Here is a 26134-nt window from a genome sequence, read left to right as displayed (position 1 = left end):
ATTGAATTCAAATCAAGTACAGTATTTCAGAAATCTTTCAGGTGAAGCCTAGCTCTGGTTGCTAGGCAACCTGACAGACTCCCAAGCTGGGACCAACTCGCCTCCCACACTTGACCATCTCTCCAGTGGTGGGACGCGGAGTACCCATTGGTTCGCATCTCCTCTCACTTAGCCCCAAATGGTCGGAGAATCTCTCACTCCGCTCCCGTTGGCTCTCGCCGTCTCTTGCCGCTCCGTCATTGGCAAGTTGGCTCTCGTGCCACCCCACGTCAGTCTCTCACACCACTTCCTCGGCCCTGAGACTTTGTCCCCGCCCCTTCCCCCCGCCCTTCCAGCCACGAGGGAAAATCCTAGCGAGTCACCGCCTCTAGTTTCCTTTTGATTGGTAGAAGCCGGACTAGGGGGCGGGCGCTACAGGGCAACTCTACTGGCCGTGATTGGCTGCTGGAGCCACCGTCCCGCCTCCCAGCGACTCTCGGCGGTGCCGGAGTCGGGTGGGTTGGCGGCTATAAAGCTGGTGGCGGAGGGGAGGCGCCGCGGACTGTTCTTTCGTGGCTCACTCCCTTTCCTCTGTTGCCTCTCGGTCACGCTTGGTGAGTGTCCCGCGCGGTGGAGTAGAGCTAGGCTGCGGAGGTGCCGCGGGCGGGTGTGGGCTAGACGGAGGCGGTGTCCTTGACTAGGCCCGAAGGAGCTGGGGCTCTGGGTCAGGACGGAGGCGTGGACCTTGCCCGGGAGGATGGGGCACCGTGAGTGGGGCCGGGCGGGGGCTCCCTCGCCAGGGACCTGAGGCCGACCGTAGCGGATCTGAGAAGAGCCGAGGACACAGGCGAGTCGCGGAGGGGAGAACGCGAGGTCTAGGTATTCTAACGACATAGGAATTGGTGGTGCCAGAGAGGCAGCTGTGACCGCCTAGAGGGAAGTGGGGGGTGTCAGGAGAGTAGAGAAGAGAGTTGGGCTGCCGAGGCGTTTCCAGAGCCTTGGTTAAGGGTGAACGCCAAAGGATGGGTAAGATCCTCTTTAGACAGGCTGGTAGGTTCATAGGGGGTGTGTCCTGCTGCCACATATAGAGTTGATGGAAAGAAGGGAAGTGGGTAGAATTACTTTTCTTCCTCAGCTCAGGTGCAAGAAAGCGTTCACAACCGTGATTTAGACCTGGCTAAGTATTGGGGCTCAGTCTGTACTTGCTTCAAGTCGCATAGATCACTGCCTCCCGCCTTCGTGCCTACGTATTTTTTTTATGTCTGCGTTTTAAAAAATAGGCTTCCTTGGTGTTCTGAAATCCCACATCTCCCTCCTGCTAATACCTTCAGGACTAGCTTTAGGTGATACAATGTAATGGGCAGGCACTCACAGAGTCCTCACACAAATAGGTTTTAGATTAAGCTAAGGATATTTCAAAGCAAGTATATGGAGTCTTTGAAAACGCACGTCCGGCCTGGACCAGTGGTAGAGAAATGATTATTCTGATCACTCTGGAGGAGGGATTTGGGGAACAGATAATGTGAGGTTGTGCTTGTTTGTCACGCTTGGCCCTGTGGCCTTAGCCTTAAGGCATCACTGGCTGCTTTCACCGCTCACCTCTGCTGCAGCTCCCCACCTTCCCGAGGATGATCTTGCCACCTGCTGCAGTAGGATGATGTGTTCTGGCTGCTGCTAACTAACATTTGCTCTGTTTCAGGCATGAATCATGAAAAACAATTGACAAGATAAACAACAAAATTAAGACAAATGGAAGTGCTCCTAGAGTTAACAGATTTTTCCTTCTGAGATGGGTTTTGGACTTTATTGCACAGATACTATTAGATGAGAGGCAGTTGAAAGTCCTTAACATTTTCCGTGTCAGTGGTTCTTTGCACTTGAGACACCTAAGCAGCTTGTGTTGTTTAAACTTTATTTTAAAATTTCAGTTATTTTTGTGTGGAGAAGGGAGCAGGGATAGCATACCTTATGGGAAGAGAGAAAGGCCTTCTTTGTGTCTACCTTTGTAGATATTTCTCACCTAAGTTTGTAAGTTTGCCCTTTATTCAACTGTAGTCTAGTTCAGCTCAATTCTAGTATAAACATCAGTAACCCCAGCACTCAGAAGGTATGACGTATGCTGGGGGGAGGGAGTGTAAAAGGATATTTTATGTTTGGAGCCGTAGGCCACATCATTTGGGCCTTGTTTTAATTTTGTTTCTCATCTTAAATATTCCTCCAGATTGCTTTTACATCTTCTTTCTTTTAACTGTGGATTGATTTTGAGATTTTGACTTAGATAGCTTTTCTCAGAAGAAATAAATGCAAAAACCTCAGATATTGTTGTAACATGGGTTTCCTGGGTCCTCTAGAATCATTTAAAACCTGGTTGTATCTTCCAGAATCCAGAATTGGATATGAGATGTGGCTTGAGAAGTTTGTTTTGCTACATATCAAAATCTCCAATTAGTTTCCTTTAGAAAGGAATATAGCCTTACAATTTTATGCTGGGTTACTGTGGAACCAAATATCATAGAAGGATGTGTGATATTTTTATGTTTTTCAAGAAGGTAGTATAGATTTAAAAGGCTGCGATACATATTACCTGTCCTAATGATAGTACTCTATATATATATATATATATATTTTTTTTTTTTTTTTTTTTTGAAGCAGAATCTCACTGTGTCGCCCAAGCTGGAGTGCAGCGGGGTGATCTCAGCTCACTGCAACTTCCGCCTCCCAGGTTCAAGCCATTCTCCTGCCTTAGCCTCCCGAGTAGCTAGGACTACAGACCACCACACCCAGCTAATTTTTTTGTATTTTTAGGAGAGATGGGGCGTCACCATGTTGGTCAGACTGGTCTTGAACTCCTTACCTCAAATGATCCATCCGCCTCAGCCTCCCAAAGTGCTGGGATTACAGGCATGAGCCACTGCGCCTGCCTAGAGCTAGATTCTTAATCTCTTCATCCTAATGCGTGGTGTGTGTTGATGTTCACTTAGTGTCTGTCAACTGAGTGTAGTTACACCAGTAGAGGAGAGGCTACTCTTTGAAAGCTTGAAGTCTTGTCTTCATCTTTGCAGGGTTTGTGGTTGTGTGTGGGTGCATATGGGAATGATTGTAAGACCAACAAATGTTTTCTGATTCCATATGGGCTTCTTACATTGTTCACCTTGGAATCTGTGAACAATTGAAACCATTTGCCTTGAACCATAGCAGTAGAGAGCCAGTTTCTTTAAACTAGACACTATGGTGCTGCAGGTCATCTCAAAAGTGATAGCAGGCTACTCTGGACACGCTGCCTATAGGGAGCCCTGCTCTGCAAGGAGCAGTAACAAATTAAAAAAAAAAAAAAAAAGTGATAGCAGAAAGCACTTACTACTGAGGGCTGCTACAAGTATTAAATCGAAAAGATTTGTCCTCTAGTAGTTATAACTCCAAATTCAGCCACTGAAAAATACAGCAATTGAGTACCCTTTACTTCAAGATCTCAAAGGGATTTCAAAAAATCAAAATATATAGCCCCTCTCCCAATAGAAGTGTAGGAATCCTGTAAGGATAAGAAGACTGCCCATAACTAGTTTTCCATAGAGAGTAGGCTATGTAGACTTGGGTATGAATGACCTACCTCTGTAGAAGTACAGGTCCCTGATTAGAAAACTTATTTTCTGTGTGATTTATCAAGGAAACCTTCCAGGAAGAGGTGACTTAGAACAGGGCCTTGAAAATGAGTAGAATCTCTGATAGGCAGACCTCCTCCTGGGAGGAGGCAGGAATGTCCATGCTTTTTACTTGGAGAACTATACCAGAGTGTACAGGTTTGAGCAAGTCTTTCTTAACATTAGTTTTTACTTGCTTGCTCCTAAGGAGGAAAGGTTGCCAACTTGTTCTTAATTTCCTAGATTTATCTCCTGTAACAATGAGAAAGATCAACAGGTAACTGTTTATGCTTTATAGTTTATATACTAAAATGTGTAGGTGATGAACTTGTCCAACCACTTGTTTGAATCAAGGCTAAGGAGGGAGCCAGAAGGAAGTATTCAGAACCCTGAGTAAACTCCAGAAGAAACCATCATTGCATAAATCTGATTGGCCCTAGACAATTCTTATCATTCTTGTGTTTTAGTCTTTGCCTGACTCAAAGTGCCTATATTTTATCCTAGGAGTCTGCACACCTGCTTTGTGGTAACCTGCCCAGCTACTTGCCCTTCATTAACTGCTTCTTGACCCATGTTGATTCCCTCTGTCACTTACTCTGAAAAGACCTGTTAGAAATAAGCTTGTGATCTGCTTGAGACTTTGGCAATACTGGTTTAGCCAGAATGGAGAAATCCTTAAGTAGCACAGCAGTTCTTTCTGAATCTTCTATTTGTTTCTTCTTTGTTCTCTGTGTCTCTCCCACCTAACCTCCCTTTCCAATTTAAGTAGTCAAAATAGAAAGAGGAGCCCAGGCAAGGTGGCTCACGCCTATAATCCCAGCACTTTGGGAGGCCAAAGTGGGTGAATTGCTTTAGCCCAGGAGTTGGAAAACAGCCTGGGCAACATGGCAAAATCCCATCTCTACAAAAAATACAAAAATCAGCTGTGTATCATGGTATGCACCTGTAGTCCCAGCTACTTGGGGGGCTGAGACAGGAGGATCACTTGAGCCTGGGAGGTCAAGGTTATAGTGAGCAGTGACCATGCCACTGCCTTCCAGTCTGGGTGACAGAGAAACACCCTGTCTCAAAAAAAAAAAAAATTGAGGGAATATAGGCAGTTCAAGGAAAATTTCCTTGTCACAAGCAGTGTCAAATGCATATACATACATGAACATCAAGAAGAAATATTATTTAAGTAGTCTTAACATGGAGAAGGAATCATGTTTTTCAAGAACTGGTCTCTGTGGTCTGCTTAATTTGCAGAAGACAAAGGCATAATTTGAGATAATAAAGAACAAAAGATAGGTTATTTTCTCAAAGTATATATAATACTGTAGAGACATTTTTGGAATATTTTAGTAGTCTTTGCCTACAAAACTTAAGATCTATTTCTTTTCACGGGGCAGTGGGGGTAGGTGGGTAGTAAACTTAGTCAATGAAGTATGGCTGTGAGGAGCTCTTAAATTATGTAATTATGTAAATAAAGTAAAGCTTTACTAAATACTAATAACATCTGAATGTAGTCACCAGTGAATTCATTAAGGGCAGATGCTAAATTTGCCAGTAATTAAATAGAGAGCAGAGGAAATGGTGTATGCTGTGTTAAACACAGAAGCTGTCATCTCAAGTAACAGTCTTTTAAAACAGATGGACTGAAGAATATGTTCCAGTCACTTTCGAAAATTATTTCTACTTAATTTACATAATAATGTTTAATGGTCCTGTGTCTAAATGCTTAATTTTTTAACATAAGCACTAAGGGGGAAAATCACTTTCTAAAAGGTTTGGAGGGTGAAGGTGGCAGTGTTGAAAATGATTAGATCTTGCTAGAAAAAATACCTTTGTATAAGAACTAAGGTAATATTCAGTGTATTAGTGCTTTATGTTACAAAGTGTCTTCATGTATGTTACCATCTCAGCAGTCCTTCACAATGACCTGGGGAGGGCAACTGTATTAGCTTCATTTTATCGATGAGGAAACTGAGGTCCAAAATTGGTGCCAAAGCCACAATCTCTTATATGCAGTGCAGGCTCTTGAATGCATAGATCTCTTTACTCTAGGAGTTTGCTAACTCATTACAACTTGTTTATATTCCTTTCCTCCAGTTCTTGAAAACCTTGGTTTAAAGCCTCAATTGGTGACATGGGCTTCTTATTTCCTTGAGGTTTTTTGTTTTTTCCTTCCCACAATAGTGATCTTCTTATATCCATTTATTACCAGGACTGAACCTATCACTAAAAGGGCTAAGAAAATCAGGGGGAAAATGTGTTATAAGCTTTAAGTATGATTTTTTCTAAGCAAATGTCAGATTCTATTCTGCATAATGTAGTTGGATAAGGAATTGCTTATTTTAACTCACTTTGAGTTGGATTCATTAGTATTTGAATTTGGGTAGTGATTTGTAACTTTAAAAGCAGTTCTTATTTGAAATTCCTAGTGCCCGAAGGAGGAAACAGTGACAGACCTGGAGACTACAGTTCTCTATCCTTCACACAGGTATGGCATCCTGTCATGCTACTTAAGGAAAGTATTCCTCTCTAATGGAAGGAAGAAATTTTGGTATCCTAGAGCGAATAACAATTTGTTTGTGCCATATGTTCTTAAAACCCCTTTTAGGGTTCTGCCTTATCTTTAAAATTTTGTTAATGCTGTAATGCTTCAGGAGACTAATTTTGTGTTTATTAGACTAATGTTTAAAATCTAGAAACAAATTTTAAAAATTAGTGTTCACTCATAAGAGAAAAATTGCATATAATAAAATGTAACTACATGAACTACTTAATCAGAAACAATCAGAGGTAAGCATGTCTGCCAGTAATGCTTTTTAAATTACAGCCTCAAAAGATATGTATCTGGGCTGCGGATGAATGTTTAAAATTTTGTGAGAATGGGCCAGGCGCAGTGGCTCACGTCTGTAATCCCAGCACTTTGGGAGGCTGAGGTGGGTGGATCACCTGAGGTCAGGAATTCGAGACCAGCCTGGCCAACATGGTAAAACCCCATCTCTACTAAAAATGCAAAAAAATTAGCCGGGCATGGTGGCAGGTGCCTATAATTCAAGCAGCTTGGGAGGCTGAGGCAAGAAAATCGCTTGAACCCGGGAGTCGGAGGTTGCAGTGAACCGAGACTGCGCCACGGCACTCCAGCCTGGGCAAGAGTGGGACTCTGTCTCAAAAAAGAAAAAATTATGTGAGAATGGACAGTAATTGCAAATGTATTTCAACTGGTAATCTAATTATTTGCAGCCATTGCTTTCTCATATTGCCAGGGAGTGCTTCTCTTACGATTCTGCTTTTTTTGTATTTCAAGATTATGATTTCCTATGGATGTTAATGACGTTAGATTAGAAGTCTAGTGCAATTTCATTTATTCAACATTAGCATCTACCATATGCCAAACAGTGGGCTGGGTACCAGGGACACAAAAATGAAAAAAGCACGGTTCCTGCTCGCCAAAAGCTCCTTGTTTAATGCAGAGAGGCTAAGCCTAAATAGTAGAAGAGAAACTTGGCAGAGTTATTGAATTTTCCTTATCTGAAATGCTTAGGACCAGCACCGTTAAAGATTTTGGATTTTTCTGAATCATGGAATATTTGAGAAAACATACCAGTTGAGCACCCCTAATCCGAAAATCCAAAATCCAAAATATTCCAATGAGCATTTCCTTTGAGCATCATGTTGGTGCTCAGAGAGTTTCAGATTTTGGAGCATTTCAGATTTTGCATTTTTGTATTAGGAATGCTCAACCTGCAGCATCTTGACAATGGTTAGATATGCAGTTTGGAAAGAACTGTTGGCCTATGATAGAGAAGAGAGCAGAGGCAGAGCTCAGTTAGGAGGGACTGATGCTGAAGTCCTTCCCCAACACAGCCATTGAGGAGCTAGGTTAGGACTTCCCTTACACCAGTATCATCAGCTAGTTTCCCTCCCCTTTTTCTCCCCTTTCCAGTTCTCTTTCATTTCCAGATTTATTCTCAGAATAACTATATAGGTCTTTTATGTATTGTAGACAGGAAGCATTCAGAAAACATTAACAAGGCTTCCTTATCTTGCTTTACTGACTCTGGAGATAGGGTATGGAGTTTCTTTTGTCCACCAGAGGGAGTGAGCCCTCACTTAAATGAGACTTGTTTAAGACTTTAGTCGTCTCTTGGTACTGCTTTGTTGGAAAACTTGAAAATTCTCTGAAAGTTGCCTTTTCTCTCCTTTTTTAAGGATGGAATTTTTTAAAAATGTATATATTTTATTATAATTACAGAGTCTTCATTATTCTCCTTAGACTTATTTTATGGTGAATATAGTACTCTGAAAAATAATAAAATGCATTATCTGCAAAAAATTAAAAACATATGTAAGTTTTTTAACCCTCAGATTTTTAAAATTATATTCTACTTAGAAAATTTTTGTGATTTGTCTCTTTTTTTTAAATTAAAAAAAATTTTTTTTTTTGAGATGGAGTCACACTCTGTGATCTAGGCTGGAGTGCAGTGGTGCGATCTTAGCTCACTGCAACCTCCATCTCCCGGGTTCAAGCCTTCCTGCCTCAGCCTTCCAAGTAGCTGGGATTACAGATGCCCGCCACCATACCCAGTGAATTTTTGTATTTTTAGTAGAGACGGAGTTTCACCATTTTGGCCAGGCTGGTCTTGAACTCCTGACCTCAAGTGATCTGCCCACCTAGGCCTTCCAAAGTGCTGGGATTATAGGCATAAGCCATCACACCCGGCCTCTTTATTCTTAAATAGTGAATTAACCAAAATATTCTATTCTCTGATAGGGTAAAGAGTGAATACCATAATGTGACCACCTCAGACCTATAGCTAGTCTTTTTTTCACCTAATTTATACCTAGCTATATCTAGCCTATTTCAGAGAGCATTTGAAAGGACAATGTAAGAGCACATCCTCAATAGGATAGTTAAAAGTAACATTTGCTGGGCACGGTGGCTCACGCCTGCAATCCCAGTACTTTGGGAGGCCGAAGCAGGTGGATCACTTGATGTCAGGAGTTTGAGACCAGCCTGAACAACATGGTGAAACCCCATCTCTACTAAAAATACAAAATCAGCTGGGTGTGGTGGCACCCACCTGTAATCCCAGCTACTTGGGAGGCTGAGGCAGTAGAATCGCTTGAACCTGGGAGGCGCAGGTTGCAGTGAGCTGAGATCATGCCATTTCACTCCAGCCTGGGCAACAAGAGCAAAATTCCGTATCAAAAAAAAAAGTAACATTTGAAACCAGAAACAATTTTCTGTTCTTCTAAATGTCATGAAAGCAGTTATTTCTCTGTATTAATTTTCCTGTCAACTTACTCTCTTTTCTCAATTTGAACCAAAGGCTAAATATTTCATATTAGATGGCTTTTTACCAAGAACATAATGGAAAAAAACATTGGCTGTCAGAAACCCTCAGAGGATGAGTAATATTGACTGAGTTGGACAATGTAAAAATGATTTTTTCCATCAAGGTCAGAATTGTGATTCACTTTCCATTTGATGTATGTGGGTTATTTTAGTTAACCTACATTTTTTGTTTGTTTGTTTGTTTTCAAATGAAACAAGTCATGTAGTTAATGTAGGACATTTAGGAGTCATAGAGTTGTACCTTATTTTAGGAGTACTATAATACAAATAATTGATCAGTGCTCATCAGACTATGACAAATACAGATTAATTCTGAAATTGAAGCCTTGCATTATAGCTTTGTTTTATAGAGAATTGTACAAGCATTATAAGGATAATTAAATATGTTGCCAGGGTTGCTGCATGATGCTCTTAAAAGACTAAACTGAATTTATTAGTGAGTACAAGTATATTGCAAACTGGTTTATACCTTCAAAACGGTATATTACCTGTTCATTTTATTTCCAATAGTGTTAAAAACAACTGAGCCAGGCAAGGAAGACCATACTGTCTTCAGCATGTTTAAAGCAGTTTGAAGAGTTGAAAATAATCTAAAGGGTAGCCTTGTGGGAAAGGCTGGGAAGGTGGTTACTCCTACTTCAGTGACTTAAGAGATCATATGTAGCAGCTTATATGCCTATGGACTAGTCTTTTTCTGGTAACAGTAGTTGTAGAGCACTTTCTTGTGGACTATCCGGTATCTTATTTTACTGTAAACTTAGAATTCATGCCTAGTGGCATATTAGACAGCCCTTTTATATTTTCGTTTCAACTTCAGCAAAGTGGGAACCAACTTTATCAAAAAATTGATGGGAAAAGTTTGTTGAGGCTCAGAGTGAGGATAGATGTAGAGCATTTCAAGCACCTCATATAGAGAAAATCAGTAGTCTTCCATCTGAGTTGTAGACACAGGAAAGGAGTTGAAGATGAATGGAGTAGGAATGTAAAAGCCTTATCTTTATCCTCCCCAGCTTTAGGTTTTAACAGGAATGAACTTCCCTTAGTCTGTCTTTATGCTCCTGTCCCTGAATGTTGGTGATGACATTGTTTTTCCTGTATTGAATACAGAAATATGGCCAGTACTTTAAGAATTAAGAGGATATAATTGGGAAGTAGATTGTTGTGTTTAGGGGTTTTCCTTTCCATTGTGGAATTGAGTAGCAGCAGTATATATACTATGTCTGGTAAAATGGGCCATACAGTAGTCTAAGACATGAGAAGACCTTAAGGAACTTGGACGTAGTTGAGGTGACCAGACTATTTAATCTGCTTAGGTGCCACAGCAAAATACCATAGAGTAGGTGTTTTAAACAGCAGGTATTTATGATCTCATAGGTCTTTAGTCTGGAAGTCAGAGTGCCAGCGTGGTTGGTTCCCGATGACGGCTCTTCTGGATTGCAAGTGGCTGTGTCCTCACATGGCACAGAGAGAGTATGAGAGCATGAGCAAACTCTTGTGGTACCTTCTTATAAGGGCGCTGATCCCATCATGAGGGCCCATCCTCATGACCTCATCTAAACCTGATTATTTTCCAAAGGCCCCATCTCCAAATGCCATCACATTGAGAGTTAAGGCTTCAACATATGAATTTGGTGGGGAAATACAGACATTCAATCCATAATATAGGCAGATATTTGGGAAGTAACACAGTTGAAGCACTGAATGCTGTATTTTGTACTATCTGAAGAATCTGGGATATAATAAATTTAAGATGCTTCATTGCCAATTAAATTAAGATACAATGCTTTTTTGATTACTTAGAATGTTTTAAAGAGCTCTTTTAGAGTTAGACATAGATTTTTGTCATGTGTCACTTGCATATTCAATAAGATGGAAAACACATAAAGAATTGCTAAATTTCACATATTTAGAGTCTGCCTTCTGAATTGTTTTTGGAGTCAGAGTTATTAATACCTGTAATTTTCCATTAAACATCCTCTGTGCGGCCAAGAGAATTGGTGATGTAGCATTCCTTTCAAGAGCCCAAAAAAGAATGGGAAGGTTATGGTGCTGACCTTCAGCTTCGCGATTATGCAAAGCCAGCCTACTTTGACTCCTGCTTAGGGATTCACCACCTTCTACTTCCTTCCCAGTCCATTTGGTTCCTAGAGGGTGAAATGAGTGCTCCAGTATCATATCTGAGAATTTCTTTCAGGCTGTTGACTGTCAGCTGCAAATGTCATGCTGGCAGTTTTGTTATTTTCCCATGTGTAAGCAATGACAGCATCATAATTGGCTTCTGTCTGATAGCAATTGTAAGAGGAATCCCAATTTCTGAAATGTTACCCAAGAAAGTGACTTTTAATTGACGAAGTATGATGGTGTAGAAGGACAGGCAAGAAATGCAAAAGGTAATTTAGAAAGGTTTCATGGGTAAAATGTGACCTATGTGATCTAGGGCTATAAAGGATTTCAATAAGCAGAAGCACGAGGTGGGTTGTTGAATAAAGCACTAAATTTTTTGGATAAATAATATAATAATTTGAAAGTAAAGAGTAGAGGGAGGATTATGTAGGTAAATAGTTGTAAGATGGGGAAAGATTGGGTAGTATTTAGCATTTATCCTTGATTGTTGACTTTAGTATAGTTCTCTTTGTGTGTTTCCTAGTATAAAGTGCATACATGAAAGTTAAGAATCTTGTGTTAAGTCCCATATAAGAAGGAAGTAGATAGGAAGACCAAACTGGAAAAATGTATGGAGGTGTTTGTGAAATGACAGGAATGAAAGCAGCTTGTCTGAGCCTGATCTCTTCACTTCCTCAGAACCAGTGGTTCTGAGCGCTGGTGTGGCTGAACTCCACTTACCAGGGAAAAGGGCATAAAGGAAACAGGGTTTGTGTGGAAGAAGTGGGGTAGAACAAAGTGGAGAGGGTCTCTGTTCATTTAGTGTATCTGGCAGTGTGCTTGTCAAGTGATAAAACACTTGAGAATAGAAATTTGGAATTCATTCTATACATTTTCTTCTTTCCCTGACATTTAGTCAGTTACAGTTTCTGCTAGTTCTTTTGCTTTTTCCATATTTTTGGAGGCTGTTCCTCTTCACTCCACACATAGTCATTGCTCTAGTTCATGACCCGTGTCTTATCTGGACTGCCATGTCAGCTTCCTAACTCAACCATTCACAGCACCAGTGACTGTAAAACAGCGTTAGTGATGGTAAAACAGTGGCTGTCAAACTTTTTTGACTGTGACCCCCAGTAAAAAAAATACGCTTTGTATTGCACCTTATGTATACTTTGGTATGTATGAATAATTAAAACAAAAGGTTGATTCAAGAAAAATCTTTACGTTTACCCTGTGCCATGCAATTCTATATCTTGTATTCTTTTCTGTTTCATTTTTTTAAATGTGTGCTTGCCATCCACTAAATCGATTCCGGAGTTGGAAAAACACTGACCTGACAACGAATATCACCATGTTATTCCTTTTTTAAAACTCTCCGATGGCTTCTTACTATCTTCATGATAAATTTGAAGCCTTCAACATCAGTATACCAGAACCTTCATGAGCTAACCCTTACCTAGTTATCCTAATCTATTATTTACCTGATCTACTCACTGGGGCTCATGTTTCATTCCAATAGACAAATAAAGCTTTTTGTAATTTCTTGTAGTCTGCCTTTCTTCATGCTGTCCACTCTGTTGAAAATCTACTACCCTCCATTTCTTCAGTGCGTTACTGCTTACTCCTGCCCATTCCTGGGGCTCAAGTCAGGCCCCTATAACCAGGATGATTTTCCTAACACTCCTTGCCCTACCACCAGGCTGGGTTAGGTAGTTCTCCATTATATAATGTGGCTCTCAATGTTGTTACCTGTTTATTATTATGTGTTTTTCTCTTATTATTCCATAAAATAGTGAATATTTGAGAGGATAAGGAAGTCTCCTATTAAACATCCATAATGTTTAGCATGTAACATGTTGATATTGTTTGGATGAATGAAAAAAAAGAAACAAAAACAATTCTTCTGTTTGGAAGGGAGACACAAGTGGTATCTCTTAAGTCTTTTTTTTTTTTTTTCTTTTTCCTTCTACAGACAAGGTCTCACTGTCACCCAGTGGTGCAATCACAGCTCACTACACCCTTGTACTCCTGGGCTCAAGTGATCCTCCTGCCTCAGCCTCCCTAGTAGCTGGGACTACAGACATGCACCACCATGCTCAGCTCATTTAAAAAAAAAATTGTAGAGACAAGGTCTTGCTGTGTTGCCTAGGCTGGTCTTGAACTCCTGGGCTCAAGTGATCCTCCTGCCTCAGCCTCCCATTTGCACCTGGCCCCTTAAGACCTTTAATTGCAGAGTGGCAGAGGACAAATGACATAAATATAGAATTTGGCTTTCATTTTTAAGTATCAGATTAGTGGTGGGTTGACAAGTGATACAGAATGTTCATGAATCAGTTCAGCCCAGGTAACTCATAAACCAAGACCTTTGGGTCAATGAAATTCTGCCACGTAAGTGGCACCATCCAGTGATGTCATACCAAAAAAGGAAATTGAGTTGTAGAATTTTAGGTTTTAGGATTCTTTCTCTAAAACTGAGGAGGTGTGCCACTCTTCAGAGCCTCACAACTACATTTCATTGGTTCTTATGCCATCTGGGTTCTGGTTAGAGGGCTGATGGAAGTACTCAAGAAAGATTAGAAGGTGGGAAGAAGGTACCTGTCTTGTTCTTGTCAGTGGCAGCAGCAACAGTGGGACTTTGGGTCTCTGGGTTCCAGCTCAGCAGCAGAGGTGCTAGTACTGTAGCTCTAGCAGCTTCAGCAGGAGTGCAGGCTCATGGGATCTGAAAACCACCTTTCCCACTTTGTTCTTCCAGCCCAGCCAACAAGTTTGTAGCTATTTCCCTGCATTAAAACTCCCCTCTGTTTGAAATATCTGGAGTAATTTTTCTTTTCCTCACTGATACAACCTGTTGAAGAAGCTGAAGCTCTGATAGGTTAAGTGCCCAACAATGGTCTTGTGTAGCTAGCAATTTTTGTTACTATTGGTAAGTAAATCTAGACACCACTTTTTAGTCCCTTTTTTAAAAAAGAGGACTGGTTTATCTATGATGAATAAATTATGTATGTATGTATTTATTTATTTTTGGGACAGAATCTCACTTTGTCACCAAGGCTGGAGTGCAGTGGTGAGATCTCAGCTAACTGCAAGCCCCTCCTCCTGGGTTCACACCATTCTTCTGCCTCAGCCTCCCAAGTAGCTGGGACTACAGGCGCCTGCCACCACGCCCGGCTAATTTTTTTGTATTTTTAGTAGAGACGGGGTTTCACTGTGTTAGCCAGGGTGGTCTTGATCTCCTGACCTCATGATCCGCCCGCCAAGGCCTCCCAAAGTGCTGGGATTACAGGCATGAGCCACCATGCTGGCCTGATTTATTTAAACTTTCAGGTGGTCAGGTAATTCTGATTTGTCAGCCGTATTTCTAAATTGTCATTGTATTTTATCTTACAGTTCTTTACAATGTAGAAAATCTTATTTGAGTGTTGTTTACCTCTAATAATCATGTTTTAAATCTAGAGATGCCCAATTTTGAATAAAATGAAAGCCTTTCTAAAAGACTATAATTTTAAATGATAATATTCCATTTGTATAATAATTGCTACTTCACATGTACACAATTGACTGCCCTAAATACTAAACTTAAAGAAACTAAACTAATACTTCAGGTGATTGCTAAACTCTTAATATCTATTTCTCAATTTCAAACTTGAAAACCAGCAACTTATAACCTAATACAATGTTTTTTTCTGTTTCTCCTTTCTAAAGCTCTTTCACCATGCCTGGATCGCTTCCTTTGAATGCGGAAGCTTGCTGGCCAAAAGATGTGGGAATTGTTGCCCTTGAGATCTATTTTCCTTCTCAATATGTTGATCAAGCAGAGTTGGAAAAATATGATGGTGTAGATGCTGGAAAGTATACCATTGGCTTGGGCCAGGCCAAGATGGGCTTCTGCACAGATAGAGAAGATATTAACTCTCTTTGCATGACTGTGGTTCAGAATCTTATGGAGAGAAATAACCTTTCCTATGATTGCATTGGGCGGCTGGAAGTTGGAACAGAGACAATCATCGACAAATCAAAGTCTGTGAAGACTAATTTGATGCAGCTGTTTGAAGAGTCTGGGAATACCGATATAGAAGGAATTGACACAACTAATGCATGCTATGGAGGCACAGCTGCTGTCTTCAATGCTGTTAACTGGATTGAATCCAGCTCTTGGGATGGTATGTTACATGCCTATTCCCCTCATCCCCCAAAATTTTTTTCTGAGATTCAGTAGACCCAAATGACACTTTAGTTAATGCAATATGCAAACTTCTGTAATTTATACTTGTGTGGATATATTAAGAAAGATATTATACCTGTCTGTTGTTATCTGAATTGTGAATTGGTTATCTTATCTTGTAGGACAAATGGTCTATTCAAAATTTAGTCAGATAGATGACAGAGCCTTGGCAGATGAATTAAAAAAAAATTAGAGCATTTCTTTCTTTATCAAAGATGGGAAAAGCATATTCTGGGGGAAATATAACAGACTTCAGTTTCCATGTATGGTTATAGTGTTGAATTCCTTCTTGTGAAATAACAAAAAATATTTTTCAGGACGGTATGCCCTGGTAGTTGCGGGAGATATTGCTGTATATGCCACAGGAAATGCTAGACCTACAGGTGGAGTTGGAGCAGTAGCTCTGCTAATTGGGCCAAATGCTCCTTTAATTTTTGAACGAGGTAAGTGCTTGGGAAAGCATTTTTGGTTTTTTTAGCACAGTATGCTGAGAAAGTTGAAAATAGAAATAGGAGCTGTCACTTACTTAATGGTCATTAAATGCAGGTACTACTTGCTAAGAGCTTTATGTGTGTTACTGTATTTATGTTTTTCTTTTCTTTTTTTTTTTTTTTTTGAGATGGAGTTTCGCTCTTGTTGCCCAAGCTGGAGTGTAATGGCATGATCTCAGCTCACTGCAACCTGTGCCCCCGGGTTCAAGTGATTATCCTGCCTCAGCCTCCTGAGTAGCTGGGATTACAGGCACGCGCCACCATGCCTGGCTAATTTTTTGTATTTTTAGTAACAGGGTTTCACCATGTTAGCCAGGCTGGTATGGAACTCCTGACCTCAGGTGATCTGCTCCCCTCAACCTCCCAAAGTGCTGGGATTACAGGCATGAGCCACCGTCCCCGGCCCGTATTTAATTTTTATAGCAGTTTTATGAGGTAGGTGGTGTCATCCCCACTTTATAGAGAAGTGGGTTAATGTAGGGTTTAAGTGATAACTTAAATAGTAACTTGCTCATAGTCAGTGGCAAGTGTAATTTGTCTTCAGTGTAGTAGAGTAACTGATCTCTGTTAGAGTATGAAACTGGCTTGAAAAGTTGTATACCAAAGGAGTCTTAGGACTGTCCATGGATACCGTTATGTATCATTTCACTTATATTGGCTTCACCTTGTGATTTCTCTACTGTAAGTGGTGAGAATTGATCAGATAGTTAAGGAAAGTCCTTAGATAATTCAATATACTTACTAGCATACAGACATCAAGAAGCAGAAATATATAGACATCTTCCTTTTTGGTTCCAATAGGGCTTCGTGGGACACATATGCAACATGCCTATGATTTTTACAAGCCTGATATGCTATCTGAATATCCTATAGTAGATGGAAAACTCTCCATACAGTGCTACCTCAGTGCATTAGACCGCTGCTATTCTGTCTACTGCAAAAAGATCCGTGCCCAGTGGCAGAAAGGTAAGTTTTACCCATTTTCCTTGGTTTTGGGATCAGTTGAGAGCAGTGTAATGTACCAGTTGAAAGCAGTGTAAGGTATCTTTAGTAAGCAACTACTTTGTGGGCTTTCTTCATTTAATGTCCTTTTACCATTAATTCCTCATTCACCAAACAGCATTTTCCCGTAGTTTCTGGGAAAGTGTAATTTACTAGAAGAGGTAAACTTTGAAACTGAGGTATATCTCTGCAAAAATATTCAGGTCGGTTTACCCCTTGTAAGAAAATCAAAGTGGAGTAAAAGAAGGTAACTTGAATTTTGTTTTTTTAAGAGAGTTATTTTAAGAAGGTTTTGGACTACAGTTGTGATTCAGGGAAAACTAATGAAAATGAATTACTAAAGTGATCTTCCCCCAAAAATAATCTCTTTGCACTTGACCTGTGAATTTGTATTTGTTTTTTTACCGTTGTCATTAATCTAGACATTTGTTGAGGCACTGAAAGGACAGTATTTGAGTTAATGCTATCCTAACACATTATTACATAAAGTATACTTTTTCTATAGTCCAGCTTTGCTTTTTAGAGGTTATGAGAAAGGGTTAAAAATCATATTCAATGAAAATATCAGTGAATTTAGTGGCTCTGGATAAGAATCATTCTTGCAGTATACATTAACAGAAAGGTGGTTTTCTAACTTTTTATTAGGACCCACAGTAAGAAGTACATGTTACATTGTATGTGTATGCCAGACTGAAACAAAAATGTCATGACATTACTTACCCTTGCTGCAAGTTATACAGTTTGCTATTTTTCTACTGTATTTTGTTTTTTAAAATACTCTTCTACGAAAAAAAAAAATTCCGAATCCTGACCCACTAAATTGATTATGTAACCTGCTAGTATGTATGACTCTTAAATTTGAAAATTAGTGACATGGTATATATTGTTTCATCTTTGAGTGTCTTTTTAAATGTACATTTTAAGGTATAGAGAGGTTTCATTATACAGTATATTTGTGGTTGCTGTTTAAACATATAAAAATATCCTAGCCTTATTCTAAAGTCAAACTTTAAGATTTCATGGCTTATATGAATTTCATAGTTTCCTTGGACTTCTCTTTCAGAGGGAAATGATAAAGATTTTACCTTGAATGATTTTGGCTTCATGATCTTTCACTCACCATATTGTAAACTGGTTCAGAAATCTCTAGCTCGGATGTTGTTGAATGACTTCCTTAATGACCAGAATAGAGATAAAAATAGTATCTATAGTGGCCTGGAAGCCTTTGGGTAAGAGGAGCTCTTATGAGTTTTTTCCTTCTATATTATAGCATTTTTAATATCTGTTAAGCTGTTATTTGTACAGACTGAGAAATTGAGAGTCAGAAGGATCTTAGAAGTCATCTGGTCTAATCTATGTGTCTCAATCAATGAAGAATCTAAGTCCAGAGAGGTGGTAGCTTTCATGCACAAATTCTTTAGACGTTTCTATTCAGATTTTCTGATTTCTTTCTTTCAGCTGCATTCATGTTGTCACGATAAAATAACTGCACAAGGGCCTATATTCACTACAGCAGCCTCTTAACTCCTTGCCTCTCTCAGCACCCCTGCCCCCATGTCCTTTTCCATCCTGCACACTGCCACAGATGAAGTCAGCTTTTGTACTCCACCTGCCTTTTTCTCACTTTAGGCTCCCTAGCATGCTATGCGTGTTCAACTCATTCTGTTTCTCCCCGTGTCTCTTGTGTATCCTTTCTCTATCTGATAAAATTATCCGTGACTTTTAAAACTTGGCTCCTGTAATACCATGACTTTTCTAACTAAATAAATATTATTGTGGACTTGAAATAGTATTCTATTCACTGCCAATAAAGCTACAGCAGGTCTATTAACCTATTCAAATCAAACAGTCTTAACTTGCTTATGAAAACTTTTGAGAAAAAGAACCATATATATACAACTGTTATGATTTCTATAGCAATTAGATTGCTGCTACTTGGCTTTTAATAAATGGGAAAACAATTATATACACTTAAAGATTTGAATCCTAATTAGGCTGTTGTTTAGAGTAATAAAAACATAGGCTTTGAACACTGTAAAACTGTAAAATAAATCTTTCAGGGATGTTAAATTAGAAGACACCTACTTTGATAGAGATGTGGAGAAAGCATTTATGAAGGCTAGCTCTGAACTCTTCAGTCAGAAAACAAAGGCATCTTTACTTGTATCAAATCAAAATGGAAATATGTACACATCTTCAGTATATGGTTCCCTTGCATCTGTTCTAGCACAGTAAGTATAAATTTCACCTACTACTTAACTCCCCTTATTTGGTAGATGTTAGATTTCTAAGACCAAATCTGGTGTCAAGCATGTTGGTGGTAGATCACAGAAAATTTTATCTTGAGGCTCTCTAATCTGCTATTGTCCATTGACTTGAAGGATGTATGGGTTGAGGCTACAGTTCTTCCAGAAGTATTTGTTAATTTCATATTGGCTTTCCTGGCTCCATGGTTTTTTTTGTTCTTGACCTACAGTTGAACTACAAATACCTGGTTAATGAAGTAACTTGTTTTGTGGCATGACTTTCACAAGCCCTGTCATTGCCCACAAGATGAAAACTCACATGCTGCAATATTAAAACTAAGTTAGATTCCCTACTGTAATATTAACACTTTGAGTTATATCTTTAAAACTTTAAGTTAGATTCTACTTTAACTTATAGCCTGAATTTTTATTGCTACATGTATAGCTTCCCACGCGTTGTAGCTTTGGATCGGTTAAACTTCTTAACTGTTGTTACACCCTACATAGGTACTCACCTCAGCAATTAGCAGGGAAGAGAATTGGAGTGTTTTCTTATGGTTCTGGTTTGGCTGCCACTCTGTACTCTCTTAAAGTCACACAAGATGCTACACCAGGTAAGGGCTGAATCTTTCAAAACTAATGTATTATGAACTGAGGCCGGGCACAGTGGCTCAAACCCGTAATCCCAGCACTTTGGGAGGCTGAGGCGGGCAGATCACCTGAGGTCAGGAGTTCAAGACCAGTCTGGCCAACATGGTGAAACCCCATCTCTACTAAAAATACAAAAAAATTAGCCAGGTGAGGTGGTGCATACCTGTAGTCCCAGCTACTCGGGAGGCTGAAGTAGCAGAATCGCTTCAATCCAGGAGAGCGAGGTTGTGGTGAGCTGAGATCGCACTACTGTGCTCCAGCCTGGGTGATAGAGCGAGACTCTATCTCAAAAAAAAAAAAAAAAAAAAAAAAAGAATGTATTGAAAACTACTCTGGGGAAATTGATTTTGCAGGCTTCTGCAGGCTTCTTAAGTGAGCACCTGAATCTGTCCTACAGATCATTACAATATTTTAGTCTTCATTACTTCTTCAATAGGTTTTTACTCTCTGCCCTAAAAATCTACCTTATCCAAAAAAAAAAAAATTCTACTTTATCTGGATAAAGGATAGGACTAAGTTATCTAATTTTTATAGGCTTATGGTCTTGGCTATATTTAAGGTCACGTTTGTGCTTTCCCTGAGCAGCAATGAGCAAAAATGTAGAGATAAACTGATGAAAACTTGACATAACTTTTTAAAATTATACCATGGGCCAGGTGCAATGGCTCACACCTATAATCCTAACACTTCAGGAGGCTGAGGTGAGAGGATTGCTTGAGGCCAGATGTTCAGCCTCAGCAACATAGTGAGACTCCATCTCTATAAAAAATAATAATAATAAAATAATTATACCATGAATTAATTGTAAACAAGTTATTTATAGTTTCAAATTCTACCTGTTTCCTAACTTGTCTAGTGGTGGATACTCAATAATAGATTTCCAGTCTGAGATCATAGGAGATTTGTCAAATAGGTATCTTATCTTTTAACTAATCAATAGCCAGTAGTTTTAACAAAAATGAAAAGTTGTTTTATCTCATTTGGCAACATTTTACTTAGGCTTCTTTTGGACATGATTTTTTTTAAAGTCTTTTAATGTTGGAATTATTTACTATTTTAGGGTCTGCTCTTGATAAAATAACAGCAAGTTTATGTGATCTTAAATCAAGACTTGATTCAAGAACTTGTGTGGCACCAGATGTCTTCGCTGAAAACATGAAGCTCAGAGAGGACACCCATCATTTGGGTAAAAATATTAAATGTTCTTTAACCCAAAGCTTATTTGGAGGGCTGATATCATTAAGGATGCTACATATAAGATAAGGATGTCAAGACTTTACTCAGTACTAATCTGATGTCAGTGAAAATTATTGGGATATATGAAACTTATCTTTAGTTTTATTACCAGATGACTTGTATATCATAACTAATTGTAGATATTCTCTCCCTTTCCTTTAGTCAACTATATTCCCCAGGGTTCAATAGATTCACTCTTTGAAGGAACATGGTACTTAGTTAGGGTGGATGAAAAGCACAGAAGAACTTACGCTCGGCGTCCCACTCCAAATGATGACACTTTGGATGAAGGAGTAGGACTTGTGCATTCAAACACAGCAACTGAGGTAAGTAAAAGAGTTCCTATCTCCGTATCTTAGGGTTTAGGAGACCTAACTGGGATTTAGCAACTTAAATAAATGTCAGTAAAGAAGAGTAATTCATAGTAAGGGCTCTGGGAGTAGATTGTAGCTGTACTATTTCCAATTGTATAAAGTGCTTTGCATTTGAATTATTAATATTTTAAGAATATACAGTAAAGGCCGGGTGCGGTGGCTTATGCCTGTAATCCCAGCACTTTGGGAGGCTGAGGCAGGCGGATCATGAGGTCAGGAGATCAAGACCATCCTGGCCAACATGGTGAAACCCTGTCTCTACTAAAAATACAAAAATTAGCTGGGCTTAGTGGCGTATGCCTATAACCCCAGCTACTCAGGAGGCGAGTCAGGAGAATCGCTTGAACCAGGGAGTCAGAGGTTGCAGTGAGCTGAGATCACACCACTGCACTCCAGCCTGGCGACAGAGCAAGATTCCATCTCAAAAAAAAAAAAAAAAGAAAGAAAAAAAAAGAATATGCAGTAAATAACTAGGTTTTATTAAGGATACCAGGATTTAAAGGAAGACGGATGTAGAGAGAAGGTTCATTTGTGGTGTGTGTCTTGGTGAGAGATGGAGTAGAGGGACAAGGATCCTTTCACATCTCATCCTAGATCATGGTCAAAATCTGTCCTCACATTGTCAAGAAGTAACAATCATAGCTATAATTTGAATTCTTGTTACATACTAGGCACTTTACTTACGTTTTCTTATTTAATCCTTACAACAACCTCCTTGAAGTTTATAAATGATACTGTCCTCCCTTTAGAGATGAGCCTCCAAGAAGTTACATTACTTGCCCAGGATTATAGCTAGTAAGTGTTGAAGCTAGGTTATAAACTAAGGACTTTATAACCTTGAAACTACTTATTTATCTGCTTATTACAAGTTTGGTAAATGGATAGTTTGCTTCTTGCTATTATGCAAATTAGGTAGCAAGTCAAAACACCAGTGTTTGAGTTGCAAATACAAGATGTAATAAGTAAAATACTGTATGTGGTGGGTCTCTGTGGCAGGCTTCCTCTCTCCCCCTATATGGATAATTGTATACTAAATTCACCACAAGGTGAAAAATTGATATTTAGTTCCCTTCTTGAAAAGTTATATAGCATATATATTTAGCATAAACTTCTCCAGAGTTGTCCTTTATTAAGTTTCTTTACAGAAACTTTAATTGGTGCCATGATTCTTGGGGGGGAAAGAATCATAAGAGCCATCAACTTTTTTCCTTTCATTTTAGCATATTCCAAGCCCTGCCAAGAAAGTGCCAAGACTCCCTGCCACAGCAGCAGAACCTGAAGCAGCTGTCATTAGTAACGGGGAACATTAAGATGCTCTATGAGGTGCAAGACTTCAGGGTGGGGGTGGGCATGGGGTGGGAGGATGGGAACGGTTGGAGGAATGGGATATCTGGGGATAATTTTAAAGGATTACGTGTTACGTAAATTTTTATGTGACTGACATGGAGCCTGGATCACTATCGTGTACTTGGGAAAGTCTTTTTGCTCAATTTGCTGACATACTTCCTGTTGTGGTCTGGCCAATGCCAAATGTACTCGAATGATGTTAAGGGCTCTGTAAAACTTCATACCTCTTTGGCCATTCGTATGCATGATGTTTGGTTTTTAAACATGGTATAATGAATTGTGTACTTCTGTCAGAAGAAAGCAGAGGTACTAATCTCCAGTTAAGAATTTTTTTAACATGTAAGAATTTTGTACTTTGAACAACAAGATTACAGCAAGTACCTGTGGTTTTTGAAAAACATTTCTAGCTTGGGGAATGTGACCACATTCCCCAATGTGGTAAAATTGGGGTAAAATGTGATATGCATAAACCCTTTGAAAATAGCAAGACAAACATGCCCTTTTTCTAAAATGGATAAATCCTAAAGAGGAAGAAAAAAGTTGGGACAATAAAACACTGGCTCTGGAATCTGGAATGTTAAGTCCAGGCCAGCAGTGACAAAAGTTATTGTAATGCCCTCTGAACAGAGAAACACTGCCATTGAACAGGCTTCTGGTATAGAAAACATGGTACCTTCAGGAGCTGTGAATATAACTCTAGTTGTGCCCCTGAATCAGTTCATGGTAGATTATGCTGAACAACAGTGAGATGTTATTGGAGGTGTGGATGAGGAAGTTTGTTGTTGCAGTCCTTCTTTGCACCTTATTTTAAAGAATAAATGAAACATTTTTCTGGTTATCTTTTTAAAAATTTAAAGTGGAAGGGAAGAATAGAGGCAAGGCATTATTAGCTTACTTCTAATGCTTCAGTGTTATAAATTCAACATATAGGCTGACAACCTAAATTCATGGTGTAACACAGCTCTTTTCCTTTTTTTTTTTTTTTTCTGTATCTGTTCAATGAAAATAAGGTACAACACAAGTTTTTACCTAGTCTGACTAGAAGTATTCCACTTCAAGGTCTGAAGTAGTACTTTTACCTTAAAAAAAAAAAAAAAAGATGACAACAAACAAAAACTGTCACACAGGATGGATAACAAGATTGGTTAAACAGTTTTGTGTAGATCTTTTTGGTGCTGAACTATGACATGAGCCTTATAGATTGTAAAATAGAGATAGTTGGAACTAATGTACAGAACTAAATTTTTTAAACTTTATTTGCTGTTAAATTCTGTGAAGTTTCAGTTATCTAAAATAAACATACACAAATATGAAATGTAATGTTTCAGATTGCAAGGTAATATGTAATGTAGTGTTTGTAAGATACTCTTGTCTAATATTAACTAGTAGTATTTTGATTTGTACAGTCATAATTTGTTAAAATAACTTCATTTAACATTCACTGATATAGATTAATAATGTAAGTTCTGATTTAAAGAATGGTGGGAAAATGGTGCATGTAATACTTTTGCAACTGTTGGGGAGATCGGTATGTTTTGAAAAGAGTAATTTAACTTTTGGGTGCCAGGAAATGGGTTTTCTCAAAGTTCATTGCCGGCAATGGGCAGGCCTGCAAATACTGGCACAGAGCATTAATCATACACCTTATTAACGGTGAGGTGAATAACTTTGAAATAAAGTTTTAGAGAAATATTTCAGATACTTGAGTATTCTTTTTCACTCTTGAACTAACAACTTAGGCAAGAAATCAGCTACTATTCTATTTTTAAATATGGGCATTAATTTCATTTCAGTTCATTCACTCATTCCATTCATTTATCATTTCACAAACATTTGAAATCCTAATATAAGCAAGGTGCTCTGTTTAAGGCAGAAATTTAAAAATGTACAAGATGTATGGTCTTCTCTTTAAGGAGCTTTTCATCTAGAATGGAGGAATTTACACTGATAATTATTCTTACACTTTACACTGATAATTATTCTTACACTTGAAACAAATAAATTAACTCTCAAATTGGGTGGCAAGCATGTGTAGACTTTGCTATAAATATTTATGAAATGAGTTACTGTTTTCCTTTAAAAAAGCTAGGACTCAGGGCTGACAATCAAAGAAGAGAAAATTTGGTGGTGAACATAGAACTGCCCACTACCAGCTAGAGCCTCCAACCTAAAAGTCCCATGTTGCTAGAGATCCCCAGGGGTTTTGTAGAGGGAATCCCTGCATGGGTGGTAATTTTGGATTAGATGATCTCTAAGAGCACTATCAACTCTTAGGGTTCTATGAATTAGGAAATAAACCAAATTATATATTTTCTTATACTGATCAGCTCATATTTTATCATCATGTCATGTCTGGCTTTCATACTTAGTAATAATTTACTTTCTAGGTCGTTTAGAGGCTAGTGTTTTCTAAGGTCACTTCTGCTTGCAAATTCTAGGATATTATTTAGCATGGCTTTAAGAGTTCAATCTTTCGCCCTCTCCTTTATGGAATGTGTGTTTCCTCTATTTGTGCACTTAACTTTTTGTCCTAAGTTTTTATTTTTATGGATACTAATGAATAAGTTTGAGATTGACACTAGACCTAAACAGATGCAGCCACTTTCTGTCCTCTTGTGACACAGTTGAAACACTTTATCTCTTGTCTGCTGTTTGGAATGTCCTGAAAGAAACACTGAAGTGGAAGTCAATAGAGCAAGGGTAACAGGATCTTTAAATAATTTAAAGCTGTCTAATCTTGACATAAAAGTGAACCCTTTCTTTTAAGATTTCTAGCAACTGCTCTTAAGTCATAGGTTCCTCATTTTTTCTTTACTGGTGGTGGGAGAAAATAGTTGATCTGTGATTTTTGTTTTCATCTCCCCAAATTATGTTATAAAGGCAGTAATTTGATGCTGAAGATTATGATTAGAAATCCTCAGATGGTTTATATATTGGGGCTTTATCTTTTAATAATAAAAAGAATGTCTTTACTGGACTACTTTATTCAGTAGTAAGCACTATTCATTCTGTGTATCATATTCCTTATTCTGCCTTGCAGACTCCTGTGGGATCTGATCTCTGCCTGCTTCAACTCAGTACCATACTCACCAAGGTTTAGTATGTCTTCACCCACTCTCCCTTCTCTTGCATTCCTCAAACATGCTAAGTTTATTCCAGCCTTAAGCCTTTGATCTATGCATCAGAAACGTTGGGCCCCACTTCAGATCTTCTCTGCCCTGCCTTCTACTCCAGTCACTGCTGTGGCAACTAATTCCATGAAATCTTTGACCAGGTTCTCAGAGAATATGATAGTACATCTCTTTGAATTCTAGCTGTATACCTTTCACGACAGCCTCCCTGCAATGCATTTCGTAAGTCTCCTCAAAAGAGGAGGAGACTTCTGTGGCGGGTTTGGCAATAACCATCCTTATAGGCTTTCCTCTTTTGTTTCACCCCTGTGCATCTCTTTTGCATCCTGATATCGTTTCTCAAATAAATGACTCTCATTCAAGCTTTTCT

At 38.9% G+C, this 26134-nt stretch overlaps 1 protein-coding gene across 2 annotated transcripts; it reads left to right on the top strand.

Moving 5' to 3' along the window:
• Nucleotides 1-442: 442 nt before the first annotated feature.
• Nucleotides 443-24332, top strand: HMGCS1 (3-hydroxy-3-methylglutaryl-CoA synthase 1). Of its 2 annotated transcripts, XM_025387415.1 has the most exons (11): nucleotides 453-593; nucleotides 6038-6096; nucleotides 14767-15224; nucleotides 15604-15729; nucleotides 16579-16743; nucleotides 17843-18008; nucleotides 18840-19010; nucleotides 19533-19639; nucleotides 20737-20862; nucleotides 21075-21238; nucleotides 22507-24332. In XM_025387415.1, exons 3-11 carry the CDS (start codon nucleotides 14777-14779, stop codon nucleotides 22594-22596), a joined length of 1563 nt encoding a protein of 520 aa, XP_025243200.1. In that variant the 5' UTR covers nucleotides 453-593; nucleotides 6038-6096; nucleotides 14767-14776; the 3' UTR covers nucleotides 22597-24332. The 2 variants fall into 2 exon arrangements, with proteins under 2 accessions (XP_025243201.1, XP_025243200.1); XM_025387416.1 differs by lacking the exon at nucleotides 6038-6096 and having other exon boundaries at nucleotides 443-593.
• The last annotated feature ends 1802 nt before the right edge of the window (nucleotides 24333-26134 follow it).

This window comes from Theropithecus gelada, chromosome 6, assembly GCF_003255815.1.
Source record: "Theropithecus gelada isolate Dixy chromosome 6, Tgel_1.0, whole genome shotgun sequence".
In the NCBI taxonomy this organism is placed as follows: Eukaryota; Metazoa; Chordata; class Mammalia; order Primates; family Cercopithecidae; genus Theropithecus; species Theropithecus gelada.
Note: the sequence above shows the minus strand (reverse complement) of the source record. Positions and strands in the feature narration are given on the sequence as shown.